We start from the raw sequence: 20,437 nt of genomic DNA, 5'->3' as shown, positions 1-20,437 counted from the left end.
CAAGTTCCCTCTGCATTACTCTGATAAAGCACTTCAGAGGAAACATGGACAGAGGAGTAAATAATTAAGAGTCCACCAGATTTACCAAACTTAGTATTCTGACTTGGATACCTCACACTCATCTCATCAAATGAATGCAGTGGTTGTGTTCCATCATTGCTGGTAACAGCTAAGCCCTGTAACCCTGAAGCGACTTGGTGGTAAGTTTACTTGCACTTGGATTTCTTGAACAGCTTCATTAATTGCTTGAATCTTTCTGAAACCTAATGGAGGACAAAAAAGAGACATATCATTAAGGCCCCAGATTTCCATACCTACCAAGACAGACTCATCTGACAGCATAAAGTTTTTTAAAAAGGACCACTATTTTGTCTGTTATTTGCTTCCAATAAATTTTAGTGGTAGAATTTTAGGAGCACCATTAACAGGTTAATTGGATGTAGGAAGTCTTCCTATACCTTTGACATCTGAAATAGCCTCTGGGTTAATTACAGAGAGCTAGAGCCCACTACTGGTTTAACACAGGCTTCCTTACAAGGACGGAAAAACATGAAGGCTTCAAAGTCAATTAGACTTGAATTTTGCCAGGTATAACTGTGAGTAAGATTCAAATGTAAGGATGAAGGCTTATTTTGTACTCCACAAAAAGCACAGTTTATTGGTTATTTTCTACCCTCTTGTACAACTATTGCTTCAGTTATTTAAGGCTCATCATACAGTAATCTGCCTACTAGAGATTTTTGCAGATGAGTGTCAAACATCTTTTTGATGGTCATAGCTACAGCTTACATAGCAACCTCATTAAATTGTAAGTTAGTGTTTCTTACTGCTATATGTATATTGCTAAAGCATCCACCATGAAGAGCGGCATAAATGCACAGATAACACTGTTTTATCCAACCATCCACCCGCAAAGACTCTGTAATGATACAACACAACATCCTAAAAGCCAAATCCCGAGCACTCAGGACTTTCTAACTTAGTGAAATGGGTGTTTCTCCCTTTTTACATTTGCGGGATAGAGATTAAGATAGCAATTCAAGACAAGTACAAAGTTATATGGAAACCTCTGGAAATATTCTACACCAATTTGACATCTGTATCTTTTGAAGCTTCTTTGATTAAAAAGTGAAAGAAAGAAGGAAACATTTTAATGAAAAATGTCCTTTCTGCAAAATACTTGTGGGGGTTTTTTTCCAGCTCCAATTTAAAACCTTTTCTAATTTATTAAATGTGTGCAAAGGCTTTGGGCTTCTCCAAATGGCCTTTCTTTATCTAAGTGTTGATTCAACAATAGAAACAATCCTGTTGCCCCTGGCTTATGAATAGACACAGCAGTTTCAAGGTAGCAATCAAGCAGGTACCAAAGAATCCCTGGACCATAACATCCCTCAAATGTGTATTTTTTTTAAAAGTAACAACTAGGAGAATCTAGGATTCTTTTTTCAAGAACCCCTCAACAGAAGACATAAGGAAAAAACAACTCCAAATTAGCAGATCTCCAAAGGTTTTTGTTCAACCGCAATCATAAATGTAGCAACATAGTTGTTATCAACTATAAGAATGATAGCACCTACCTGATTTGGGCTTTTGTTCAGCCTAGCAGCTAAGGAAACAAAGGTTTTGCTTGATGGTCCTTTTCTCTGACATTCCAGTAAAATTTCTCGGTCATCATTCCTACAGCAAAAATGCATTTGAAGAATATTGATATGTATGTGTACATATACACAGACAAAAAAAAATACATAACAGGCATGTATAAAATTCTGAGTATTTCCAAACTACAGAACATGAGTTCAAACAGCAGCAATGAACTTAGGGAGGATCCTCCCCTCTACCAGTACAGAGTAACAGAGTCAGTACAAACAAGTGGTAGTGGAGATTATGCTACCCTGTTAGGAAGGGCAGGATTATTACAGTAAGATTATCCCAAAACCAAATGCATAAAGAAGAGTTTTATGCTTCTAAATCAGACACTTAAGCTTGAATTGAAAAGAAGTCATAAATTCAACAGGGTCCAGTAGTTCTAGGTGGACTTGGCCTCAGTTTGCGTGGCTAGGCAGTGGCTTTCACCTAAGGCCCACAGACATTAAAATATTAAACTGAGAGGTGTTGGACTTCTGTAAGTGGCTTAATATAATGAACATACTCAGAGCACATCTACTGTTCACATGAGAATAAAGGAGCAGGAGTCTATTCTTAAGTGTGTCACCGATTTGCTGTTTGTCTCACTGATGAATGTAGCTATATGTAAAATGTATATAGACACAGTCATTATACAGTAGCTACTATGCATCTTTGTTGAAACCTACCATATTCCAATAAATTATATTTGATTTCCTCCATTTCAAAGAAAAATGTAATGAGTAGTTTTTAAATAAACTTTTATTTTTTTAGGCACAGTTCAAAAGTGGACAAAGACTGACACAGAAAACCTAGCCATATTCATAAGGAAAACTGTAATAATCTCTTCCTATCTCATTGGTTTGCATGTTAAAAATCATATTAGCTTTTGCAGTCTTTTTTCAATGACAGAGTTGATTTTCTTTTAAAATGCTACCTAGAAACTTACTTCATATCTGAACTATAGTTCAGAAAATTATGTCCTGAAAATTTTAGCAACCCCTTTATCAAGTGTTGATTGTATCAAGTTGTAAGAAGAACAGCAAAACCTGCTAACTACAGTTGCTTAAGGATAAGAATATACCACAGTAACTTTGTATGTGTCTTCGACACATAGTCACCTCATTTGTCACCCACATCTTACGACCTGGAATATATGGACTGAATGGTTGACTAGTACACTTCTGCAGATTGAGCAGCGTAGACCCGAAAACAGAAAACTGTTTGCTCTCATGCCTTCTCTCAGTGGGGGAAATCTTTAGCTGCTCTCCTTTACCCAGTTCACTGATGCTTCCAGGCCTTGTAGGAACATCACAGACCTCCATCCCCTACCAAGCCTGGCTGGAATTTTTGGACAGGAAAGGAAGTGGGCAGGGGAAACAAAAATTACAGACAGTGCAATATAGTAGGTCTTGTTACCTTAGCATATAAGCTTTAAAAACAAAAGCAAAAGTACCCTTCTTTTGGGAGATCTGGGTAAGTGATAGAATTAGTTGTGATGTATGGAAGTCACTTTCTTTAAGGCAAATCTGATTTAACCTACCTAAGAAATGACTAAAAATTGTTCTCTTCCAAAGGCTGCTAACAGGCCTACATGAAATCAGTTCATCCCTTAGTTTTATTTTTTTTCCCCTGGACAACTGTTATAGAAAAAGGATAAAATAGACTTTGGCACCTTTCAGTGGTACTCTACATGAAGACATCGATCTCATAAAGCCATCCTGCATAGACAGAAGGAGGCTCCAACTCCACTATTTACAGAAGGATGTAGAGCTACTGAATAACTTCAGCCATCAGCCAAATATCCTTTTCTTCCCACATTTTAGTATATCATGTAATTTAAGGAACTCTAAAACAATCAAACACATAAAATCAGAAATTACCTCGTCCAGGAAACTACTACTTCTCCCTTCTTTTTAATGATGTTTTTGGCATACAGACTAGGTGATGATGCAGATGAAGCCAAAGGAGAAGAGCCTTTGTTCTGCTGCAATTCATTCCTCTTATCAGAACATTGTGTGGGTGCTGAATTTACATCCTCAGACTTCACATCACTTGCATCGCTCCCTTCACCTGCTGATTCAGTTTCTTTTCGTTGCCTTTTTGAGTTGGAATTCTCTCTGACAGCCTCCTTCTTCCTTTTTTTACTGGTTTTATCATCTATACTTATCTGGCATCCTGAATCAGTATTTGAAGTAGATTTTGTTTCATGATTACATTCACCTGCTACAGTCTCATTGGAAAGCTCTTCTGTTAAGTCTATGAACGCATCAGAGCACTCTTCCAGTTCTTCCTTTTTATCACTGATTTCTGAGTTTCCTGTAGAAGTTTCCTGAGTCCTGTTATCTGCAGTGGATTCCACTGCACGACCTGAAGTTTCACTAACAATATCATCTGTTAAGTCTATGTATGAGTCTATACTGCATCCATCAGGAAAGGAAGCTTGAGATCTAACACCCATTTCATTTATGTTTTCAGATACTTTCAATTTGTATGGCTGAGATTGCTCAGAAACTTCATCTGGGCTTTCAGCGTCATGGCTCTCAGCATTTGAAGATTTTCTACAGGGTCCAAGCAACCCAGCAGCTCCTTCCTTTCCTTTATGTGACTCCTTTAGAGGCTGAAGTAAGACAGGATTTTGTTCTTGTCCAGTGCTGACATGAGGCAACTGATCTGTCTTAACCAGATCTGATTTGACAGTTTCTTGCACAGTGGCTGCTATGGCACTCTCACTGTCCCTTTCTTTTTCCCCATTTCTCATTTCATCTTTTTCAATCTTGGTTGATGATGCTCGCACCTCCTTCACTGAAGCCACCTGATCTGCTGCTGGTGAGGTAGACGGCACCGCACGCCTAATCTTTACAATAAAATGATCATTGGATTTCTCCATGATTACTGCTTGCATTGGTAGGCTAGGGCGACACTGAAAACCGGGAGCAACAGGTCGACTTGTCCATGATGAAGAACAACTTGATTTACTGCTTGAGTTATCAGATTCTAAAGCCAAATGAATGTCTTGTTCAGTGGCATCCTCCTCTTCAAGAAGTGCATCTTCACTGTAATGTGCGCTGAGAACACCCTCGGGAGTTGAGCTAGAATTATTCTCAGGTTTTAGGAAGCTGAGGTGAGCATCTGATTTCAAAGGTGATGGAATAGTTAAGGAAACAGCCAAATCTTCAAGGAGGATAGAAGAAACAAATGATTTATTCTTTTGTAAATTGCATTCATCTTCTTTGCATGAGGGTGCATTTGTAGGAACCTCAAACATACAGCTTTCATCTAGTACATCTGGATCAACAGACATCTGAAGCCTAGATGCTAAAGATGGAGCTCTTACAGGTGAAACAATAGGCCAGTTAATATCCTCTACTGGTCGAGATTCCACACAAGCCTCCTTTGCAGCAATCTCTTGCACCAGTCCAGCAGTACTACCTCTGCACTTACGACTGTCTAAAAACTGTTTTTCTGGAGTCCTGAATTCCCACTCATTTCTGTCGATATTGCCACCATTTTTTTCTAAGAGATCAGAACCTTGCAATAAGCTTTTGAAAATTTCACCCATTTGAGCATCACTTACAAGATTAAATGTAAGACTGGATGCTTGCTGTTCTGTGAGAAGCTCATAACTAAGATCAGACTTGTTAGCATCTCTGGATAGCTGGAATCCTTCCTTTTCATATTTTACACCCTTCAATGGAGTGAGAGTGCCTTGCAAATTATTCTCTTTAGAGAGATGCACTTTGGTTTGGGAATTCCTCGTATTATCAATGGAGTTAAGACATTTTGTAAAGGCAGTTTTTGGAGTATCTGTTTTGTTTTTTTCATGGTGGCACTTACGTCGTTGATAATCCACAATTTGCTTCGAAAAGATATATTCTTCAGGCTTTTGAGGTCTGGCTTTCAGGGACTTTTTCCTAGATCTTTGCACTTCATTTTTATGACTGATCTTGTGTCTTTGCTTTCTTGCTCTTTCAAACTTCCCTTCCTCACTCTCATTTCCCACATCACACAGTTTTATTATAATTCTTCTTATCTTTTCAAATAAGTAATCAAGCTGTTCATCTACAAATTTCCATAACTGTTTTTTCATATCCGATACTTGTTGTTCAAATAGGCGGTCCACTATTGCATTCTTTTTAACTTGCTTAAGTTTGGACTCTATAATATCACAGATATTCAATTTTAATGTGTCACCTAATGTAGACAGCCTGGAAAAGTTCAAGTATTTTATTAATGATGTAAAATTTATGATACCAGATTCTACAATTCTGTGAAAATGCTGAACTGGGAAGTGTACCTTGAACTTCATGTAATTTTTCCTCATCTGTTTTCGTATAGCTCTTAGCATCTGCATGATTTCTTGTACATTTGAAGGTTCAACAATAACATGAACTATTTTTTCAAGACAAGCAATGCTTACAGTTTTGTTCTTCTTCACATCCTTTGAAGGTCTAAAAGTCTGATTTTTATGCCTCTCTCCGTTCTTCTTTGTACTTACTTTCACAGCAGCAAATTTTCCATTCTCTTCGTTGCAACGCACAGTTTTGCTCTTTTGATTATGTGGACTGCTGGTCAAATTCCGTGTCTCAGGAGAAGCTTTTGGTCTTGACTTTTTTGTATTTTCAGAGCCTCTTTCTGGTTTAGATTTTTTTTGGTCTTCATCTTCATCACTACTTATAATTTCTCCTTCTTCTATTTCATCTGAAGAGATACTCAGCTGTGACTCCATCTCTAAGCGTTCATCAGACATGCTAACTGGCTTTTGATTTTCTTTGTTTACCTCCTTTGACAAATTCTTTGAGGGACAGATGACAACCGTACTTTCAGGAATTAAATCTATAAAAAGAAAACAGTTTGCTAATCACCATAAAGAATGCAATTATAAACAGAGATTTTCAGAAAAAAATGGAAGATTCTCTTCTGTGAAGTGACCGTTCTTGAAACGGCCGACGACAACTGAGGAAGTTTGAGCTATTACAAGTTTGGGTGGTTTGCTTCAGCAGCTGCTAGTTTAAGGGATTTTTCTGAGCTTCAAAGGGCTCAAAGACCTCAACATTTCACCAAAAACACCTATTTCACAAATACACCCATTAAAAAAAGAAAAATCTAGCAGTTTCCATGAATTTTGAACCTCTTTCTATTTACTTTAACAAGTTTTCTGAACACTGCACAAGCTAAATTTTAACTTTAACATCACTGTGGACTAACATTTACATACACTAAGTAGCTTTTAACAGTTTCACAACAAAAACAAAATGAGAAGAACAAATGACCTACTAATGTTTGCATTCGACTATCTTTCCCAAGGCCGATTATAAGGTCCTCTGAGTCTTTCAATAAACTGACTTACTAAACAAAAAAATTACTTGGCACAATACACATGATAAAACTCCTATTTCAGTTCTTGATGCATTCAAGATTACCAGCACTGTAACTAAGCACAACAGCATAAAAAGCTCTTCTCTTAGAAATTTCAGAGAAAGCCTCCAGTTCAGGTTCTCGAATGACAGGAATGAGGAATGAGATATGCGAGAGAAAAGGCTAAAGTTCTGTCAAATGTAATATGCCTTACTCTGCCTCACAAATAAGTTTATTAAATGTTTTATATTTTTGAGTTGCCATTAAATATGTATTTAATCATTATTTAAAATTCAAACCAGATATTATTTTGTTAAGAAAAATAAGCAATTACAGTTGGCTACAAAGTAGCATGTTACGAAAGAAGAAAAGGCAAGCTCATTTCCATTGTATAAAAATTCCACTGAAGTGTGTATGTATTGATTAATGAGATTTGCAGTTAATTTTAGGCTTGCTGGGCACTCTAGTTAATAAAACACTCTTATGTTCAACTGCACATAGATTAGACTGCTTAATGACTTCTAACAAACATTTAATCTCATAAAACATCTGATCTAAATTGATCTCCATAAAAAAATGAACTTGTGATTAACATTTCAAGATTCTACACAGGATCAGAAACATATTCCATCACCACCTCCATTTCAGTTTTACACGGATCAATATCTTCTCAAACTTATCAATATTTTGACAGACCAAAGTATAACACGGAAGTGGTCAAAATTTAGTATTAATGTATGTACCCCTGTCCTGCAGAACTGTAGAAAGGCAAGTACTGAATTTCAAGGCCAAGAGAAGCCATAGCCTCCTGTCAATTTAACAGAGGCAGAACATTTGACATGCATATCATTAGTTAGACCACAAAGACAACTAGGCATCCGACTTCAGAAAATCACTGCTTTGGAATTTAGCAGCAAGTTCTGAACAAGATGGATTCCTCTAATTAAAGTAACTCAGGGAAACACTACAAAATTAGAAAAATACTTTTATTTGATGTTCATCTACCCTGATTCCAAAGCTCTTGTGTCCCCCCAGATATTTCAAAGACTATAAACTACTACAGGAATGAAATATAAACTGCTAAAGGAATTCACACTTAAGAGACTAGCTGTCTCAAGCACAAGAGACAGAATTCCAGAGTAAACCACACTAAGATTTGCAAAAAGACATAAGGATTATGCTCTGAACCATCAGAAAAAGGATTTAAATGCCACTCTACCATTCCTCTTCTAGCAGGAAATCTAAACTTCCAAAAAACCTTTTTATTAGTTGCAGCAGGATGCTACAGGAAGACTTAAATTCACACAAGTAAAAGATTCAAACTTTGTGTCACCTATTCTCTCTTCCTGTGAGTGCTGTCATTGTATTTTACACCCCTGACATCTTTCTTTGGAGTCATCTCTTAATTCATTAATGATAAATCACAATGTTCTCTTTGTTCTACTTTTTTGCCCACCGACCGACTCACAATTATAAAATACATATAAAAAGTCACACTGAAATTAATGCAGATGGAGAGCACAACCTTCTCTTAGCTGATATCCTAGAAATTAAGTCTCAGGTACTCTCTCCAGCTTTCTCATAAATAAATACTTGAAAGAATATGATCCTAATTAACTTTTGCCTCTACAATTTCAGAGAAAAATCTAATGAGACCTACTCAGAACCAATCGTAATTAGGAAACCTATATGTATTTTTTTTTTAGAAATTAGTATGTAACTTATTTCAACCACTCATCTGTCAGTAGTGACAAACTCCAATTTTTATACCACTAATGTTCAACTGGCTACAATCTCGGCTGCACTGTTATATGGTTCCACTACAAACAAAACGGACCACTGAGACTTGTACAGCTTAAGAGGAAACAATTTTTGAAGAAGTCTTCTTTGCTTTCCATGAATGGATCTTCTAAGCCTTTATGTAGAAAAGACATTAAAAAATAGGTATACAAATACCTTTGTTGTAACTCTTCACAAGACCTTTGCAGGGACTTTCCATCTTAAGTGCTTTAGCCAAAGGACGTATTGGACTGTTCAGTGGGCTGATTGCCTTCGGAATATACCTCAAGTGATTGAGATCAATGCTCAGTATTGAGCTGTCATCATCAAGAGGAACTGGGTTAGTTTCCCTCTCTTTAGTTCTAGGATACATCTCACTGCTAAGAGAAGATGCTGTTGTACCAATTTCAGTTAGGTCTGGCTCCAGATTACAAGCATTCTGGTCAACTAATGGTGCGTCCTTATCAGTTAACATAGCTCTGTCAAGCGACTGAGATGTACTAATTTTGCAGACACCCTTTTCCTCAACAGGACACTCAACATTTTCCGCAGCCAAGTGATCATTGTCCTTCACTAATTCTATTAAAGAGTCTGGTTTTGTTTGGCTAATACCATCTGCAACATCACAGGACTCCAGGTTACCAGAACTTTTGGCATCCGAGTCATCCAAGACAAGGTTTTGAGAGCCACGTTGGTCTGCTGAGCTTTCTATGTCAGCAGCTAGCCATATTTTATCTTCCTCTCTCTTCTCTGCTGCCGAGTTTGGAAGGGGTCCCATACTTTCACTGGCAGGTTCAGATTGTGCCACTTCAGCTGCTGCTGGTACATGATTATCCTGCATCACACCCATGGTCACAGGCAGGTTTTCACACTCTGCCACACTCCCTGCCACATCCAGGGTCAAAGATTCAGAGTCATTCAGATCCGTCACAGCCGCTGCTGTTGCTGAAGCTTCCAGTTCAACCAGATCACAAGCCTCTGCTGCCGATGACAAAGTTTCAGCCTGCATCTCATCAGGAACCAGTACCTCTGCTGCTCCTGGCAAGGCCTGGGGCTGTACCTGACCCACTTCTGCTTCTGGTAAGGTTTCTGAGCTCAGTTCATCAGTTGGCACTGCTGGCAATGCTTCAACCTGTGCTGGATCTGCTGCTGCTGCTACTTTCAAGGCTTCGTTTCCAGAATTGACAGAAACAAGCAGTGCTGGTTCCACGTTGTGTTGAGCTGCACTGTCCAGAACTTGTAGTGTTGAATTAGTTTGCACGGTGGGACCACAGTTAACAGGGTGGGCAGAATCTAACAGTTCTGCCTGCAGCGTGAGCTCTGTAATTCCCTCATCAGTGGCCTTTTGGGAAGGTGTTTTAAGTCCGTCTGTTGGAGAGAGACATTGTTTCTTAGCAGGAGAAAGAGTTAAATTTAGCTTTTCCATAAAGCTAAGTTTCAAGTCTTTGCTTTTTATCCCAGTGTGACCACCTTTAGTTTTGGGGATTTTATGGTCTTTTAAGCTATCTGCTACTCTGTATATTTCTTCTAGCTTACAGGGCTTGTTTCTCTCACTTTTTGTAACGTCTGTGCCTTTCTTGGATTCTTTTCCAGATTGGTGAGAAATCTCTTTTGCAACTTTTCTTTCATTTCTAAAATGTCTATTTTCATCCTGATTCTCTCTTTTCCTTTTTTCTTCAGTTCTGTGTCTTTCTGATTTGGAATGTGCTGTTTCCCATTCATATCTACTACTATTTTCCTTCAAGCGTGCGTATTTATGTTCTCTGCTGTTGGAATTAGAAGGTGAAGTCCTTCCTTCTCTGGAAGCATGATCACTTGTTCCCCTGTCTCTCTTGCTGTCAATGTCTCTTCCTTTTCTAGACTCTTCCGCACGACATTTACGTGATTCATGAAGACTCTTTGTATGTTCATTCTTTGAGTGTGGACTACTCCCTCTACCAGCCCTCCTTGGCTGCTCCTGTAGCTTTTCATTTGGTTTATTTTTTTGGCCAGCATTTTTTTCATCTTTATCGTGTGTTTTAATGTCTTTTTTAAATAGATTTTGTGACCTCTCATCAGCATAAAATTCGCCTCTTGTTTGAAATCTGTCTTTACCAGTAGTTTGTTTCTCCCAGGAAGAAACACTCCTTTCTACTCTTCTTTCTACACTTGGACTGCATTTGAGTTTTACACTCTGACTTTTTTTTTGTGACTCATTTTTACTAGGCTTCTCTGAAAGGGTTTTCAGCTTTTGCTGAGGATCTGAATTCCCCTCTTCACTGTCACCATTGTTACAGTTACCATTGTTTCCAGTGCTCTGATGTACTTCTCTTTTGTATTTGTTGACAGGTCCCCTAGTATGCTGTTCATTACTTTTCATTTCTTTTCTTTCCTTTCTGTTATCCTTGTTGGAACCATGGTCATAGTTCGGTAGACACATATGGGTACCATCGTTGTACAGCTCTTCAGGAGGAGATCTCAGTAAATATGGAGTGTTTATTTTTTCAGAACTAAACTTCCCATTGTCCATATTAGGAGAGGAGTAACTGTGGTAAGTCTCTTTTGAACAGTCATTTTTCGCTCTATGCTCCATCTTTATACTGTCACCTAAATCAGAAGGTCTGAATTTGGAATCTTTTGTTTTACACATTTCAGAGCACCTTCCATTAGTTGATCCTGGAAGGTATGTTCTGGTGAAGCTACTTCGATGATTGGGAAATTCCGACAGCCTGTTTATAAAAAAGAAAAAAGTTACATTATTTTTAAATTTAAACGTAACTAAAGCCAAATTGCAATGAATCCATATATCTCTAAAAATTTTTCATGCTTTCTTTCAGCTTCAAGTTGAAAAAAACATGGGATAAAAAAAGAAGTTTAATAATTTCCATTGGCACACAGCAAAAGAATATAATTTGTGTACGTATTTTCAAAATGAAATTCATCAAGAAAAAGCAATACCATGGAAAAATACTATATTGGGTCTAATTAACAATTTCAGTAATTCAATTAGTATTTCATCATCCAGCAATAAGAAAAGCCTTCCCCTAGAAAAAGAAAAGTTGTTCTTCACAGCATTAGTGATTTAAAAAGATCATTTAAAAAAGAGCAATTCAATAGTTTACTACTTGGTAAACTTGCAACTAAAAGAATAGGTATAATGTGACTGTGCTTACTCTACCTAACAAGCAAATAAGATATCATGTTTGGAACTTGCTGCAAGCTACAGAAAACAAGTAGTAAATTACAATAATCAAGCCCCATCAAGGCCACAAGTACTGCTGCAAGGTCATCATAATAAAAAGAAAAAAATTAAATTAAAAAGGGCACGTGTAGCCTGTATGGCCTGAACCCTTACTCGTTACTAATAAAACGCATCAAAGTTACCTCATCAGAAAAACAAACAAACCCAGACAGACACTTTTCTGTCATATTCAACAAAAAATTTCATTAAAATGACATGATTAAAGACAATTAAAGACAACTTTCTCAAATACTCTCCACTATCTAAAAAGAATGATTTTGTCTAATACATATGGAAGGCAACAGAAGTCAAGTCACACCAACAAATGATGGCAGCAAACTACCAAATATATGGCTCCCTTTTAGAGTCAAGGATGAAGTGGCTGCTACACATAGACGTTTGGTTTTGGTCTGAAATTCCATGTTGATTCAGTGTCCAGTTTTAAGGAATCAGTTAAAGTGTAAAATAATTCTGTATTTATCTCCAGTACAAAATGGGGTTGGTTTTGCTTTATAAAATTCAACACTTCCTATGGGCCCATAGGGTAAATTTAAATATTTAATGATCAGCTTATAAAACTGGCTCTACTCCAGAAATGTGACATTGTGATGTGAATTGAATGTTGAACTAAAGCAATGCTGCAGCTGTTGTAATCCAAAACCCTCTCCTATATTTCTGTTTAATTTTGAGCTATACTGACAAGTTTTCACCGTGCTTTAGGCTGGATATTGAATGTGCACACATGTGTGATGAATGTAATTGTATCCAAGTGGGGGTTTTGGTTTTTTAAGTTTGTTTTGATTTTTTTTTTTTACATAAGCACTAACAATTTCCTTCAAAGATATTATCTTTGAAGTACTCTTTACAGATAGGTAGATTGCTTAAGATGAGCTAATTTATTGTAGACCCTGCAGCAGAGGAGGCATGCTTCTAAGACCTTGATGTGCCACTTTCCCCACAATTTTCCATGATGGTTGCCTCCAAAATACCTAGATCAAATACTTCATTCATGAATTTTCATCATCATCAGAAGGTATTGCAAACGGAGTTTGTAAACTATTTAACAAGGGTGAGTATTCAAAGCAAGAAAATATTTTTCAAACAATTTGATTTAAAACCCAGAACATAATACTTCAAGGTATGAAAATGACAGCTATCATATCAAAGCAAATCAACTGAAGGAATTACACGTTAAAACCTCTTGACTTCCATCAGATTATATCTGGTAATTTTATGTATTTAGAAAAAAAAATGCATAGGTAATATGCATATAGCCTCTAGCACAGTAACATCAAACAAACCTCCTCCGCTATGATACCTTTTGGTGCCAGAAAATATCAAATGGTCAAACTGAAACACAAACAAACCAATGTTGTGGCTGACATCACACAAGTGACCTTGTGATAAGCTAGGGGTCCTGAATCTTGGACCCCTGCTCTGGTTTCAAGTGGTTCCGAAATCTTACACTCAGCTACTCTCTCATCCACACTTTAATATTTTTAACTCCTTGCAGTAAGATTAGTATCACACAGAAACTACCAAGAATTCTCTAGCTGCTGTCCTCCACCATTGGAGACAGGCCTTTCATACCTTGCCATGAAAACATTGTACAGTCTCTCTATTTATTTCCATTTGTTGTCTGAAAAGTTCCATGGAATTCATGTCTGAGATCATAAAACAGACTAGTTCTGAAGCTGAACTGAGTAAGACAGTATCTGCTTTGAAACATGCAACATGGTTAGACAACCCACAAGGAACAGGTGATTAAATAAAACAAATGAACAAAAGAATTCAGACAAATGGTCACCCCTTAGATTCCTCCTTGTTTGCTTAATTAGAAGCCAAAGACTTCATCAACCAAAGACGACACATACCTATTTCCTCTGATTGTACCAGTACTACATCATACAATTATTTACTAAGTAATAATTTTCTTCATTAGTTTTACTTAAAGTACACACACAAGTTTCTTACAAGTATATAAATGTGATCAGACAAAAAGCATGTTTTCAGTTCCACTGTCTAGTTCTACCTTTGATAGAGATTACTGATTTCTTCATCCTTACGGTTAATTTCCACTCTTGCTGTTTTGATAAGTGCTGAAATATTCTTTTTGAGAGCTTGGTTTTCATTCTGTAGAATGATATTCTATTTTAAAATATATACAAAAAAAAGAGAGTGGGGAAGGGGAAGAGAGAGAGGAAAAAAAACAAAGAATTAGCTTGGGCATCCAAACATAATGAAAAACAATGCAAGACAAGCATTAGAAAAAGTCTCATCATATGCAAACTGACAGTATAACATACAGAAACTGTTTTGGAGAAGTCAGATTTATCGAGATCCAAAGGAGCTTTTTTGTTTGTTTGTTTTTTGGTTTTGTTTTGTTTTTTTTTTTTTTTTACATCACTCACATTCCTCCTCCTGTTCATGTTCCTTGTAATTATTTAAGAAGTTTTAAGCATACAATTTATTAAAACTGAAATATGTAATAAACCAAGTACCCACAGAGCTAAAAAATTCTAATCCTCCCCTTTGCTTCATTGTTTTACTCAATTTATTGCTTTCCTGGTCACTGTGTCAAATGAGAGATGTAGCTTTTAAGCACTTGCAGAGAAAGAGGGTAATTGTATTTCTTTCAAGGTATCAAAACAAACTTTGGCTGCTCTTTCTTTCTAACATTTCTAGATATGATGTTCTAGAATCCTATGTGTCAATCCGAGAGAGAGTCCCTTCTCTTGAAAATTGTCCTCAGCAAAGCCTCCTCAGAAAAGCAGACAAGTTTTGCAGAAAACAATTCAGAAGTGTCACAGGGCAGAAGCTGCCTACCATTCCAAAGCATAGAACCTTTGGGACTTACCTGTAGTACACAGCAAAGCATGTTGCAGAATTGCCCAAGATAATCTAATCATACAGAATAGCACAGCATGGGGATACTATCTCAAGTTGAAGAGCAGTTCAGCCTTATCAAAATGTCACTATGCTCAAGGCAACGCAGACATTCTCTTCCAGTTCTAATGACAGCTCAGGTACCTTTGTAACCCTCTCCCTAGTGCATTAAAGGCCTATTTTTCAAACAAGAGAATTGGATACCTTTCTTGTAACTATTCATTTCACATACTTATTTTCTAATTAAGGACATAGAAGGTAGCTTTTAAGCAACTAAAGTCTTACTGCACGAACCATTGTGAAACAAGTGAATTTACCTACTGATTTTGTCAATAGGCTATCCTAGCAACTCTCCTAGGCAGAGCAAGCTCCTAGCACCTACAGAGGTGCTTTATAAACCATCCACGTGATGGATTAATTCTGGAAACAATATGAAATTAGCTCTCTCTCAAAGCAATATTTAGTTTGTTTATATAGATCTTGACAATGTTGACATTTGAACTACAGTACCTGTGCCTGTATTTCCTTAAATTTCTTCATCAACTCTTTAATTTGCTGCTGACATTTTCCGTATTCTGCCTGCAACTGTCAGAGAGAGAATTCACAGCACAGAAATGGACTTAATTACACAGAAAAGTTACTCCTCTAGATTTATACCTAGTTAACACAGCAATTTATATTACAAAGCTCTGTTTTTTTCCCAAAGTAACATATTAAAGCCCTATTAAAACAAAAAGCTTCAATATGTTCAAACGGGTATACAAGTCTCTAAATCATCACAAAAACTCAGATAAGAGGAAATCCATGTGTGTTTGCCCAAGAGTAACAGGAAGCTATATTATTGTGAAATTACAGACACAATTATCGGGGAGCAGGAGTTCTCAGAGCCCTACAGATGAGGACTTGTTTGTCAGATTTTATATAATACCAAACAGATAAGAAAAACACAGCAAAAAGTTACTACAAACAAACCTGGACTGCAAAAACAGACTGCAGAGGACATGCTCCTGTTGAGATCACAAAATTAAATAAAATATATTTGGCACAAGCCCTTCTTAAAAAGCAGACGGCAACAAAACTTTCACAGAAGAATGTACAACTTCCCTATTGCCATACTTCGACAGTCAATTGCTTTCAAACTTTCAAAGTGACATTTCCATCACTTAGTAGACTCCTGGAGGTTTTGCTCCTGCTTCTTCTATAGAGCATTATATCTGTGGGTGTCTCTCTATTTTACTCCACATCTCAAGTTTGTGGTTAAGGTATGTCTTACAGACCAGGATAGGTGATGCTACATAAGTAAAGTGTTCCGCTGATTTGCTAGAGGCAGTTACCTACTGCACTGTTGTCTTCAGTCTCAAGGACAAAATTTAATGACACACAAGATTAATCCATGACCTATCTGCTTTAGTCTGGTAAAATCTGGTGGAAGAAATATGAAGACTAGTTTTGTACCAGATGTCTGAACAGATATTTAACTAAGATGCAATCACGGTACATTTTCCCATAACGTAGCTGATATATGAACCATATGCAAAGGATGTTAAATGAGAACAGACCACGTCACAGAGTGAGAGATTCACGGTACTCTGATAAACGTGTTGACATAACATTTATTAGCGTGCTCTTGTTTTTACTTCTTTATTTAAAAAGTTTCCCTATTTTTCCCATGATGTGAGTGTACTGACAACATTTTTTTCACTTTACTCAAGCAAATTTGGAACAACAAAACCCAAAACCACCAGAATTATTTTGTCACATTAATACACACCTCATTGTAGGATGCTTCCTTTGCAGTCCCTTCTTCAATTAATATCTCATCAAATAAATTTAAGCTGTTTCCAGCTGGTGTAGAATTTGGAGCAGAATTGTCTGCAGAAAGAAAATTAATTACATAAAGAGGAAGGTATTTTTCTAGCCAGGTTGCATTGTATCACTGAGGAAAACACATGACCTTATTTGGAGAAATTCCTATCCTGAATTTCAACAGTTATGTTAGTTTTATTAGAAATACTTGGTCCAATGTACCTCAACATAAAAAGTAACGATGAAAATTAAAGTTCAACTGAAAACATTGTGTTAGAAAAATTAAGAGATATACAGGACACCTAACAGGTGCATTTTATGACTGTCTAATAAGTTGTTTTAAGTCAAAGAAGAGCTAACTCACAGTAAACCTAATTTACAAAGCAAGAAGGGCTACATCTTAGCAGTGATCTGAGGTTCCACAATTCCAGAGCCAACCGACAGCAGAAAGCTAGAAATAAATATGTGCATTCTACAACGCGTTCAGCTTTTGGCCAGATTTCAGCTTGGAAACATTTGCAATAGAAAAAAAAATTATTGAGAAAAAGAATACTCAGATGCCAATGACCTACACATTCACAAACATGGATCAGTTGATCAGAATCACATGGAGTTACTGTAGAGATGGTATGGGGATAAATAGCATGCTTCTTATGTCAACTAAATGTTCTTTGCTGCTTTATATTCCCTCACAAACATAAACTCCCTAGCTTTAGTTCCACAGAAGTGAAAAAAACACCAACCCAACACCAAAGCACACTAAATTATTTAGTTAATGGTGCTTTTTCCTCAAATGAACCTGTGTGCTCTGTTCACCAAATATGTGTTACTGACAGGACCTGACTTATGACACCTTCCTAAATGCAGATTCATTTGCAGACAAATGAATGAAGTTAGCTATCAGAACTGCGCTTCAATCCTTTGAGCTACACTATAATGCAAAGAGTATCACTAACACAATGCAAGATGACATGCAAATAACATCTTATCTGCATATAGCACAAATCTCACCAATCCTCTTCTTAAATTAAAAAAAAGATCCCTCAGAAATAGACTATATTAAATGCTTGCTTTGTATCAAGTTATTCCTCCTTGCATCTTTTATATTTACTAAACAATGCATCTCAGTATGTGAAATACAGACTTATAGAATACTCTTACATGCTGTAACAAACACAAAATGGAAAGAGAGAAAAAGATGTATAGATGCTTCATGTCTGTAGAGTATAGTATAGTCTTTCCATAAAAATTCAATGGCCTTACAGTAGTAAGATCTGTAGAGAAACACTTGTTTAAATACTAGAAACAGGTAGAAACACCATTTCATTAAAAGGTACACTAAGACTCTGAAAAAAGAACATGTGCTGGGTCCATTTCTTTCTTACCTTCAAAGAAGTTAAAAGAGGAAATCAATTTATGTTAGCACGTGGAATTATTGAGAAAGTAACAAAAGGTTAAAAGTATCTACTGAATGTACTGTATCACACAGAAAATACGTTTTGGAGCTCTCACTGGGGATTTAGTGATTAGTAACTGTTGGTTCGGGTCCTGAAGCTATTTAAAAAACACAAAATGAAGGTTCTTTTTCCCACGTAAAATGTCCTGTATCAAGGCATAGATAGAGCAGCTGAGATTTCTCTCCACTGCTTTTTATGCCCAAGATTCTTAAAATAGCCAGTATCACATGAAAACTCTCTTATAATCATTCAGCTAATAGATTTAAGAATTCTCTGCTGTATTTATACAGAGTGTAACATATATGTCTTGAATTTAAACAAGTAGCTCACTGAAGCATATGTTAGACCCGCTAAATGTAAACTTAAAAAGTTAACTGTTGTTGCACTTGAAACCAGCCTAAGAAGCAGAGACTCTATAACGCTCCAAGACAAGCAGCAAGATACAGTCAACCTACCAGGAACTGTCAAACTGTTGTCCAAGCCATCGTAAATATCCACTGAACTCTCATCACCTTCCTTGAAGGGGGAAGCTTCCGCTAAAGAAAAAAAAAAAAAAGGAAAAAAAAAACCCCAAAGTAAAAACTTAGTAAACTCCAACCTCTAACCTCCCCATAAAATAAGCATAGCTGTGATCCCGGAGCAGTATAGCTTAGTAAAAGTAGTAGCATAGACTAGTAAAAGACAGGGGAATTTTACCCAGCAAGCTACTGCTACTGTGAAGAAAAGATCTTTAGTCACCAGGGAGCAAAAATAAAGATCAATTCCTAAATATTACAAGAACTGTGCATGAAGCAAATTACATGGCTTTAAGTACAAATGAAATTTAAAATTATAAACTTAGTCAACTTGATCTGAATCTGAAGCTGTTTTCTAGAATACACTGAGTACAACAGATTTACAACTCAGAAACAAACATAAAAGAATTAGTATAAAACCACTACTGTTAAAAGAAGCAATTCTCCCTAAACAAGAGAAAGCATTGTAACAGTCTGTATCATAGATTGTATCAAAGAATTTGCTTTACTACTGACATCTGTTCACATGCTAACTGGTTCTTCAAAACTATTTTAATTTAAACCTCCTCAGCCTCTCTTCATGTCTTTTTCCAAAGCCTCTTATCACGCTCATCTCCTCGATGTGAATCTCTCCAGTTATGCAACAAATATTATTACTATAAAGAAAAACATAAACATCCACAGTCCTTCTGAGGCTGGGAATGTCACAAACATGCAACAGATCAATTAACTGCAGAGCTAATGTTAGAGTACCTTGATTGCTGGTACTATACCAGATTATAGCGTATTTGCTTTTACAAATAGCAAACAAAGTAACAAACCTCCTAACCTGTCTAAATACACACTTCATTAGGATACAGTGAAGGTTAAATTATATACCATAAAACACAGGGGAGAGGCCAGTTCCAGGCACACGCTTCAAAACATATTAGAAATCCAAAATACAGAGTTATGGTTTAAAACCCAAACTTACTAATGGGATATGGCTTACACTGATACTGTGCCACAGACATTTAATTACAGTTGAAGCTCATCAGTATTTGTCCCAACTTTGTTTCCATTTTGTTTTCTAAGTTATTTTTGGACCTATTTATTTTCATAAGACTGCTTGTGTGATTTCACTGCAAAACAGAAAATAATGTAACACATCTTACCACCGTAGCGGCTATCAAACAGTCCCAGTCCATCCTCATCTGCTGCCATGATACAAACTCCCTATGGTTTCCCCATCTGTAAGTAAAATACCAGACAACAGATTAACTGACAATTTCAGAACAACATAATGAAACAGAAGCATGTTGAAATAAGTCAGTTACACCAGAGCTACCTGTGGCCCATGCTCTTCAACAGAATGCAGCACTAGAATGTGAAAACTCCTACATCAAGATAACAAATACAGAGATCAAGAAAAAGTAAGAAATTATCTGTCCCATAAATAAGCATTCTGAAGAAGACCTTCAGCTGTAGCTTTTATTCACACGTTATCAAGTAACAACCCTAGAAAGAAATTTTGGTATGAAAGCATGAAGAGGTTATGTAAATGCCCATCTTAACCAGTTACAATAATCTGATGCGATAATTCTGATTTCTGCTGACCATTTAAGCGCAGGTTTCCCCTGTCGGACACCACCGGTCAAACCAACAACGAGCGGCAGCAGGCAAGAAACATGTTGCCTGCCAAGGCACAGAGCGATGCTCAGCCACAGGACGACGCGCAAACATCCTGTCCGCCACCACAGCCATCGCAGAGCGATTTTACGAGTACACATGCCTGTGCCACCGGTACACAAACG

At 36.9% G+C, this 20,437-nt stretch overlaps 1 protein-coding gene across 1 annotated transcript; it reads right to left on the bottom strand.

Moving 5' to 3' along the window:
- Positions 1-206: 206 nt before the first annotated feature.
- CASP8AP2 (caspase 8 associated protein 2) lies at positions 207-19,875 on the bottom strand. The gene is made up of 9 exons (XM_010283965.1): positions 19,799-19,875; positions 18,585-18,665; positions 16,638-16,738; positions 15,377-15,451; positions 14,013-14,128; positions 8,938-11,468; positions 3,507-6,459; positions 1,578-1,677; positions 207-263 (listed from the first exon to the last, which is right to left on the bottom strand). The coding sequence occupies exons 1-9, from the start codon at positions 19,845-19,847 to the stop codon at positions 207-209; spliced, it is 6,063 nt and encodes a 2,020-aa protein (XP_010282267.1). The 5' UTR covers positions 19,848-19,875.
- Between the last annotated feature and the right edge of the window lie 562 nt (positions 19,876-20,437).

Source organism: Phaethon lepturus, unplaced genomic scaffold, assembly GCF_000687285.1.
Source record: "Phaethon lepturus isolate BGI_N335 unplaced genomic scaffold, ASM68728v1 scaffold19970, whole genome shotgun sequence".
Classification (NCBI taxonomy): Eukaryota; Metazoa; Chordata; class Aves; order Phaethontiformes; family Phaethontidae; genus Phaethon; species Phaethon lepturus.
This window is presented reverse-complemented; position numbering and strand designations above follow the sequence as displayed.

Bases quoted from the DNA above. Each gene is read 5' to 3' on its own strand.
- CASP8AP2 (XM_010283965.1), bottom strand. From the start codon at position 19,847: ATGGCAGCAGATGAGGATGGACTGGGACTGTTTGATAGCCGCTACGGT. The intron at 18,666-19,798 runs GTAAGATGTGTT...TTTTTTCTTTAG, and splicing joins GTTTGATAGCCGCTACGGTG to CGGAAGCTTCCCCCTTCAAG. The intron at 11,469-14,012 runs GTAGAACTAGAC...TTTTATAAACAG, and splicing joins ATCAGTAATCTCTATCAAAG to GCTGTCGGAATTTCCCAATC.